At 45.6% G+C, this 9,522-nt stretch overlaps 1 protein-coding gene across 4 annotated transcripts in view; it reads right to left on the reverse strand.

The window, feature by feature from the left end:
* LOC129033625 (zinc finger protein 620) overlaps window positions 1–7,798 on the reverse strand; it is a 47,375-nt gene extending 39,577 nt beyond the window's left edge. Inside the window, exons 1-4 of one of the 4 annotated variants that reach the window (XM_054482423.2) lie at window positions 7,593–7,785; window positions 6,949–7,034; window positions 2,906–3,059; window positions 2,218–2,334 (exon numbers count right to left, since the gene is read on the reverse strand). In XM_054482423.2, the coding sequence (XP_054338398.1) occupies window positions 2,218–2,334; window positions 2,906–3,059; window positions 6,949–6,972 (295 nt within the window). In that variant the 5' untranslated portion in view covers window positions 6,973–7,034; window positions 7,593–7,785. The other 3 variants (XM_063661269.1, XM_054482424.2, XM_063661267.1) reach the window with 3 other exon arrangements.
* Between the last annotated feature and the right edge of the window lie 1,724 nt (window positions 7,799–9,522).

Raw genomic sequence — 9,522 nt, forward strand, 5'->3', positions numbered from 1 at the left:
TACTGAATTCGAATCTCTGGAGGTGGCACCTGGCAATCTGTGTTTTAACAAGCTCTGCAAGTAATTCTGATACATACCAGAGTTTGAAATTTACTAATCAATAAACTACAAAAAACAGATTGAGGCTGCTCTTTTCATTGTTTAAGGCTGCACTTTCCCAAAAGGTGGCCACTAGCCACATGTGGCTACTTAAATGTAAATTAATTAAAATGGAATAAAATTAAAAACTCAGTTCCTCAGCTGCACTAGGCACACTTCAGGTGTTCATGTGATTCACCTGGCAGGCTAAATAGAAAATGTACACCTGTGGCAAGGGGAAACACTAACAATTGCAGGAAGGATACTGGGAAAGCCCCTAGATGATCTGAAATGCTGAAATCAATTTAAGGTATTGATTAAGGCAAAGTGGGGAAATTAGAAAGGAGCATTTGCCTTACAGAGGCTCTGAATAGCATAAAAGATTGACAGAATATGATAACAGAGCCCACAGAATGAGGAAAGCTGTATACCAAATCTCTGATTGGTCTTTACATTTAACTCAATTCAGTATCTTTCAAAAAAGAAAACCATTCATTCCCAATACATAAATGTAAAATTCAGTGTTTATGAATTTAGAAAAATTCCATTTACATATATAGTTTTATACACACACACACACACACACACACACACAAAATGTTCTTATAAAAACAAGTTATAGCTGGGCGCGGTGGTTCATGCCTGTAATCCCAGCACTTGGGGAGGCTGAGGCGGGAGAATCACTTGAGGTAAGAAGTTGAAGACGAACCTGGGCAACATGGTGAAACCCTGTCTCTACTAAAACTACAAAAATTAGCCGGGTGTGGCGGTGGGCGCCTGTAATCCCAGCTACTTGGGAGGCTGAGGCAGGAGAATCACTTGAACCTGGGAGGCAGAGGTTGCAGTGAGCCAAAATAGTGCCACTGCACTCCAGCCTGAGTAACAGAGCAAGACTCTGTCTCAAGAAATAAATAAATAGGCCAAGTGCGGTGGCTCATGCCTGTAATCCCAGCACTTTGGGAGGCTGAGGTGGGTGGATCAACTGAGGTTGGGAGTTCGAGACCAGCCTGACCAACATGGAGAAACCCCATCTCTACTAAAAATACAAAGTTAGCTGGGTGTGGTGACACATGCCTATAATCCCAGCTACTTGGGAGGTTGAGGCAGGAGAATCGCTTGAACCTGGAAGGCAGAGGTTGCGGTGAGTGAAGATCACGCCATTGCACTCCAGCCTAGGCAACAAGAGTGAAACTCTGTCTCAAAAAATAAACAAACAAACAAATAAATAAATTTATTTTTAAAAAACCAAGCACTTGGCCAGGCGTGGTGCCTCACACCTGTAATCCCAGCACTTTGGGAGGCTGAGGGTGGGGCGGACCAAGAGGGCAGGAGTTCGAGACCAGCCTGGCCAACACAATGAAACCCCATCTCTACTAAAAATACAAATATTAGCCAGGCATAGTGGCGCGCACATGTAGTCCCAGCTACTCAGAAGGCTGAGGGAGGAGAAACACTTGAACCCAGGAGGCGGAGGTTGTGGTGAGCCACAACTGTGCCACTGCACTCCAGCATAGGCAACAAAGCGAAACTCCATCTCAAAAAAAAAAAAAACCAAAACCAAGTTCTTACTATATTGTGTTTATATTCCTGAGTTGACCAACCAACAGATGCCTGTTGGAAATCTTTTGTTTTTTAGAGACAGGGTCTCACTCTGTCACCCAGGCTGGAGTGGAATGGTGTGATCCTAGCTTACTGCAACCTCAAACTCCTGGCTTAAGGGATCCTCCAGCCTCAGCCTCCTGAGTAGCTGGCACTATAGGCACATGCCACCATGCCCAGCTAATTTATTTATTTATTGTAGTGACAGGGTCTTGCTATGTTGCTCAGGCTGGTCTTGAACTCTTGGCCTCAAGCACCCTCCCACCTTGGCCTCCCAAAGTGCTGGGATATAGGTGTAAGCCACCACATCCAGCCTGAAATCCTTTAGCTTTACAAAGAAAAATGGCAGAAATAAAATGGCGGGACTCGTCTTTTCTAGTTTGGGGATGAAGTTCTGGTAAGCAACACTTCTTTGAATAAGAGTGACTATTTTAATCCCCACAACCATCATATGACAAGGAAAAGCCTTTTTCATGCTAAATTGTTAAAAGAAAGGAGGAGGCAAAGCTGGAAAGGAGGATGGTAGGCTCTCCTGCTCACCTGTGCACATGCCTCTCAGGGCCTCTCCCCCATCAAGTGTCCAGGGATCTGGGCCCCATGCTGCTTCTCCTTGCTCCAGCTGGAATATCAGATCTGGTTTGGGGAATGGAAATGCTGCTACAGGAGAAAGAAAAGGAACATGAAGCTGAGGAGAATCAACACTGACCTCCCTCAGACTACTCTCTGCTTTGCCAGATGAAAATAGAAGAGGATGGCCCAGGAGACTAAGTGAAGTCAGGGAGGAGTGAATCTGCAGAATCTAAGGAAGGGCTTGAAGCTTACTCTGGCCTCTAAGAGGACAGAATGCTCCCAGAGTCACTGGGGGGTGTGTACACGAGGGCCCTAGGGGACTCACACATAGGCAATAGGGCCAAGATCAGCTCCAGGGAACTGGAAGATGGAAGGAATGAAGACAGTGCACCAGGAACCTTCTCAGTTCTCTCTGTACCCAGAGGAAAGCCCCCTGCAGTTGGGTCTCCATTAAGAATCAGGGAAGAGAAAAGTCCTGTTAAACACCAAAGTGAACCCAGCTCTTTCTCCATCCAGCTACCCCTGGCACTGGGGATTAGGGAGCTCAGCCCATAGGGCATCAATTCTGATGGTATTAAAGAGATCCTAGTTCCGCTAAGGAGGAATCTAGGAGCCCCCAAGGGCAGAAGCTGAGTTTCAGAGAGGAAGGAGGACTTACACAAGGAAGTCACATTTGCATAATTCTCCAGCATCACCCCCCTGTATAGGGCCCTCTGCGTAGGGTGCAGGCTGGCCCATTCATTCTGGGTGAAGTACACAGCCACATCCTCAAAGGTTACTGGCTCCTGAAACAACAGGTTCCTGCTCAAGCCCTGCACAAGAACAGAGGGAGAGGCCTGAATTCCAGGAAAGGGATAAATTTACTGGAATCCATGGCACTGAGCCCCATGGAAGGTTTGTACTGGCAAGGAGAGCCACACAGGACCCCAGCAGGGGCAGCCCCGAGCCAGCATTCCAACTTTCCATGTGCATACCTCTGGGGCCCTAATATTATCATCCTAAGTACACAGCCCAGCACCTGCTGTTCTCTGCCGGGTGATCATGTCAACCCATGTCTGGTTCCACAGGCCAGGTATATTTTTCTGGCATGCTTTCTAAATCGACCACAGCAGGTAGCTGTCTTTCACCTTGCCTCCATCCATCCTGAAGCACGTATCAGGGCCCTCCACCCAGCTTCTTTCTGGTCTTCCTCCTCTACATCTTCTGCTACAGACAGAGGAGTGATTTCATGTGGATAAAGTTCCTTTCATCCTGGATATTTCTCCCCTTTCTATCATCTTGCCTTATCAGAAGCTATTAATAGTTCTCCCTTGAAGGTGATGTGCAGTGTTACTTCTTTGTCTCCTAACACACTTCACTCCAGGACAGGATGGCAATCTCCCATCCGCAGAGATCTGCCCACTGATCACCTAAGCTCTGTCTGACCTGCCAATGCTGTCCTCTTCACTACGTGTCTCTCTCTTTCTGCTTCCCACTAAAACCACCTCCAGCTTCTCAGGAAAGAAGGACACCATCACAGGTTGTTTAAAGCTTTGTCCTGTGTCAGTCACTTTTAAATCAATTTGCTCAATCATTATAGCACATCTGTGAAATAAGAATTATTATTTCCATTTTCAGATGATGGCAATCAGCAATATTAAGCACTTTGAAATAGACTAAAAGGAGTCCTCTTTGAGTATTTATTACAAGGTTGTATAAGGAAGCAAAAAGTTCAAAATGAACTGACCACTTTTATATAAATTAGTCCCATTATAACATCTATCTCTGACTCACACTGTAGTCTTTCTCAGTTCATCATGTCAACAACCTTCTCTTTGTACTTAAGCCTCTTCTGAGTGAAGAAATCTAACATAGAAGTACTAGAAGATTTGGGCTGGGCACAGTGGCTCATGCCTGTAATCCCAGCACTTTGGGAGGCCGAGGCGGGCAGATCGCGAGGTCAGGAGATCAAGACCATCCTGGCTAACACGGTGAAACCTTGTCTCTACTAAAAATACACAAAAAATTAGCTGGGCGTGGTGGCAGGCACCTGTAGTCCCAGCTGCTCGGGAGGCTGAGGCTGGAGAACGGCGTGAACCCGGGAGGCAGAGCTTGTAGTGAGCCGAGATTGCGCCACTGCACTCCAGCCTGGGCGACAGAGCAAGATTCCGTCTCCAAAAAAAAAAAAAAAAAAAAAGAAGTACTAGAAGATTTGCAGTCATCATTGTAAAGATTGGTTTGGGCAAAAATCATCAATGGATGCTAAATCTAGGAGGAAATTTTGATGAGAAGCAGAATATTTGTATGATCTTAAATGTCTCCTCATAGATTGCTTATTAGTTACAAGAGGAAAACAGTAACTATACAGTAATCAGATTACCCCTTAGCCAGAAAGTTCAAATGTGGCTAGCATGACTGAGGAACTTTAATTGATTTTAATTTAAATAGGCACATGTAGCCAGGGCGTACCTTCCTGGACAGTGCAGAACAGATACATCTGTTAATACTCTTCTCTTACTTCCTTCAGAGTCAACAACTAGCTGGGAATATGGACCCCACCTTTTCTTGACATTATGCTCTACCTCTCCATACCTCTGAAACATCCCTCTAATTATCAGCACATTCTTTGGTTCCTTGTTTTCTGAAACACTTAGCTTCTCCAGATCTTCTCTATCTGTGATCACTCTTCTTCTGTCCTTTACTTGCACTTACTCTTTCTCCATTTAGTGGGGCTATTGACTCCCTTCTATAGGAAGTGGGTTACAGGGGCAGCACAACATAGTGGCAAATGGCACAGATGTTAAGGCTGTGGCTCTCAACATGGGGGCAATTCTGTCCCCCAGGGACTATGTGGCACTGTCTGGAGACATTTTTAGTTGTTACAACTGCAGTGTGGTGGTAACGGTAGTGCTACCGGCATCTAGTAGATAGTGGGCCAGGGCTATTTCTGAATATCCTATAATGAACAGGACATCCCCCAAACAAAGAATTATCTGGCCCAAATGTAAATGATGCCAAGGTTGAAAAACCCTGCTCTAAGCTAGACTCCCTAAGTTCAAATAGTATCTCTAATACTCATTAGCTGTTAATAAGTATTAGAGTTTGGATGAGTTTGGATGAGACAATTAAACTTTCTGTGCCTCAGTTGCCCCCATTTGTAAAACTGGGATAACAATAGTATCCCAGGACTCTTACAAGGATGGCATAAGTTATTATCTGTAACGCACGAAGATATCACCTGGCACATGATATCATCTAAATCTCAGCACTTACTACAACCACAGATGAGATTGGGGGAACTTCCTAGAAGATTCTAAATGACAAATGTTCCTCTTAGAGATTGTAGCAAAGACTGACAGGTGTGTGTGTACCCCCTTTCTTTCTTAGTATTGGAACCCTAATTTTACTTGAGGTTGCACTCAACCCTGGCAACGAAGTGGGGCCAATGAAATGCAAGTATAAATATTGTTGGGGACTTATGGGAAGGTTCCTAAAAGAGACAGGTTCACCTTTTTTTGGGCAGCTCCTCTTCTAGCTGGAATGCACACATGATGGCTAGAGATCAAGCAGCCACCTTGGACAATAAAGTGGCCTAGAGCAGGTGAGACACTGCTAGGATGGTAGAGCAGAAAGACAGAGCCTGAGAGCATGATAATAGAGGAGCTGCCACACTAGCTCTGGATTGACTCTTGATACTTTTGTATGAGAGAGAAGCCTTTATCTTGTTTAATCCACTGTCATTTGGGGTCCTCTTTGTGGAATCTAATCCTAAGTGATTACTGTACGTCAGGCAAAGCACCAGGAGAGCACAGCATACCACCACAGCACACTTCCTGACTTGTAGGAATGAATTTTCGCTGAAGTTCTCCAACAGAAGTGGATGGTCCAATATCCACCAAAAGGACACACACATTGTTTTTAAGTCCTTGGGATGGAGCTTTCTCATTACAAGATACATCCATCACATGATAAACTCAGCTTTCTCATTCCATGATCTAGGACACTGGAGAAAAATCCAGTAAAACCATCATCTACCACCAAGAAAACTGGAGGGAAAAGTGCTCCCAATGCTACATGAATTTATAGCCAAGAAAGGATATAGACTCTCACAGAGGTTAGACTGATGTCTTCGCATTGAGCTAAAGGCACTGGCTTCAGCTCCAAACTCATCATTCCTCCAAAAATACATCTCCCTCATCAAACTACATTTTCCAGATGTTTCCAGTTCTGGCTTCACTGTACCTTTACTGAGTGGTCTGCAGGGTAAACTCCTCCCTTGGAAGTGTCTATTTAACCTCAGAAATGGCTTTTCTTTGTGTACTGTGACGCAGACTAGCACTCCTCAAATTTTAATCTGCCCTTTAATTTTCCAGATCTTGTAAAAATGTAGATTCTGATTTAGGAGATCTGGGGAGGGGGCCTGACATTTTGCCTATCAAGCGCCCTCTGTAATGCAAAAGCTGCTCATCTCCAGGCCACACTTTCAGTTCTCATGAATGCAGATTCCCACTTTCTAGGATAATTCATTCCTTCTTTTCCAACCTACCTGACCCTCCCAAATTCACCTACTCTCGTTCATAAACTCCCCTCGCATACTGTTTTTACATACTCTATTGAAGGGTGTAAAACTAAGCATGAGACTGGCCAAGTCAGGCTACTGGGGCTGTACTGACCTTCCATATCTGTTCTGAGTATGGAAAGCTGAAAGAAAGCTCTGCTCACCTGGAACCACACTGTCTGGAGCATGGCTGATGACCCCTGGCTTCATGCACTGCCCTCTAGGTTTGGAAAAGTAAGAACCTGCGGAGCTAAGAGAGAACCACAATGAGACTGATCTGTCTTGTCTTCTACATTTGCCGCCTCTTCCCCTCTGTCTCCTGCCACTAGCACTGCAGATATTCTTGGCACACTAGCTGTTGTCATTCACCCTCTCCACTGATTCATGGGATGCTGCAAATGCTCCCTCTGCATATTCTCCTATAGATCTGCTTGGTGACACTGGAAACTCTAGAAAGAATATCTGTAAAGCAAGAGTCAAGAACTGCAGTGGATTCGTGGCTGTTTTTTAAAAAAAATTCTTGGCCCCACTATGAATGCATTACTAAGTAGTTTGTATTGAATGCTTCTAGTGTTCATGGCAAAAACCCAAAACAAGTCTCTGGAGAGAAAGTAGGATATAACGGGGACCCCTAAACAAACCACAGGCTGCAGGACAAAATATAAGTGGACCTAGCCCCGGGTGACAAGGGTAAGACGCTCAATGTCCCAGCGGGTGATGCTGACCGAAGACCTAACTGGGATCTGAAAGCTCCACCCTGGGAAGCAGGAGACCCTATAGTCACGGCTCCCATCCTCCCCACGAATACCGCGACCCGAGGGCATCAGGCCAGCTCTTCGGAGCAGGAAGGTCGAGTGCGTCTCTGAAGACTGGGGACTGGGCCCAGGCTCTGGCGGCGGCGCGCGCTCCCCGGCGACCTCTGCAAGGGCCCAAAGCCTGACCTCCAGAACAGGTAGCCGAGTCAGGGAAGCCCGGGAAACTCAACCCGAGCGCTCGCAAGGGGGCCAAGACGGAAGCATTAGCTGGCCGGCCGTCGGTCCCTACAGCCTCTCTAGGAAGCCGGGAGGCTGGCCCTTCTCTATGGTTCCCCCGAAACCAAACTCCCACCCTTCGCTTCCCTTCTCCACAACCGCTCTACGTCTGGTTTGTTTGTTTTTTAATTTTAAATTTTTTGTGTGTTTTTTGAAACGGGGGTCTCGCTATGTTGCGCAGGCTGTTCTCGAACTCCTGAGCTCAACCTGTCCGCCCGCCTCGGCCTCCCAAAGTGCTGGGAATACAGGCGTGAGCCACCGCGCCCGGCCGCTCCTGTTTTTTTTATTATTTTCTCTTATGTCTTAGTACTCCCCAACTACATGATAAATTCCTCCATATTTAATAATTAATTCGTAACTTAATTAACTGAATTCCTAACTCCTTACCTAATTACTTAATTCCTAACTTAACCTTCTAATGAATTTATAGCCCCTGTCTCCCACTTAATGACTGTGACCTAAGACCATGGGGTATGGTGTCTCATTGTCTGCGTTCCTGGCTCCACTCTATATGGACTTGCTCAAGTTATACTTAAATTGTTGCCTCAATTTATCAGTTGAGAATAGTAAAAGTTTGTAATTTATAAATTCAGTGGATTAACTGAGTCAATTCATGCAACAGTTTTGTAAACCAAAAATAAAATTCTAAGTCCCCCAACCAACTGAATGGACCACTCCTCTCGGCCAAAACATTCCAAAGAAAACCTGGCAATCTAGTTCAGGCCATGATGGGAAGCAGGGGATCGGACTTGCCTCATTATGCCCTTGGAATTCAGGCACTACGGACCAGCATTAACATTAAAACAGAGATCTTGAGACTAAAACTTTTTTTTTTTTTTCCGAGATGGAGTCTTACTCTGTAGCCCAGGCTGGAGTACAGTGGCCTGATCTCGCCTCACTGCAACCTCTGCCTCCCGGGTTCAAGCAATTCTCCTACCTCAGCCTCCTGAGTAGCTGGGATTACAGGCAGGCACCAACACGCCCAGCTAATTTTTGTATTCTTCACGCCCAGCTAATTTTTGTATTCTTAGTAGAGACGGGGTTTCACCATGTTGACCAGGCTGGTCTTGAACTAGACCTCGTGATCGCCCGCCTCGGCCTCCCAAAGTGCTGGGATTACAGGTGTGAGCCACCAGGCCCAGCCCAAAACAAACTCTTTAGAGCAATAAGACACCAAATTCTAACCTGACTCTAGTATAGTCTCACGTGACAGATAACAGGCCCTGAAATAAACTGAAGTATTTTACCCTAAAATGTATTTCTTTGACATATTTTGAAATGGCCCTGTAAAGCTGTCTTTTGTGGCAAAAATCTACATCCTGTAAAGAATCCCCTTCACTTTCAAAGTATTTTCCTTGATCCAGTAGAGAATTAACTAAGAGAGTTTGGCACCTTTTGAAGTCTGATAAGAAACATTTACAATCGTTTCTCTCTGAAGCCTGCTACCTGGAGGTTTCATCTGCATAATAAGAACATTGGTCTCCAAAACCCCTTATCTTAACTCAGACATTCCCTTCAATTGATTCCAGGTCTTTAGCTACTAACTCTTTTTTTTTTTTTTGAGACAGAGTCTTGCTCTGTCGCCCAGGCTGCAGTGCAGTGGCGCGATCTCGGCTCACTGCAAGCTCCGCCTCCTGGGTTCATGCCATTCTCCTGCCTCAGCCTCCCGAGTAGCTGGAACTACAGGCGCCCGCCACCATGCCCAGC

Source organism: Pongo pygmaeus, chromosome 2 (assembly GCF_028885625.2).
Source record: "Pongo pygmaeus isolate AG05252 chromosome 2, NHGRI_mPonPyg2-v2.0_pri, whole genome shotgun sequence".
Classification (NCBI taxonomy): domain Eukaryota; kingdom Metazoa; phylum Chordata; class Mammalia; order Primates; family Hominidae; genus Pongo; species Pongo pygmaeus.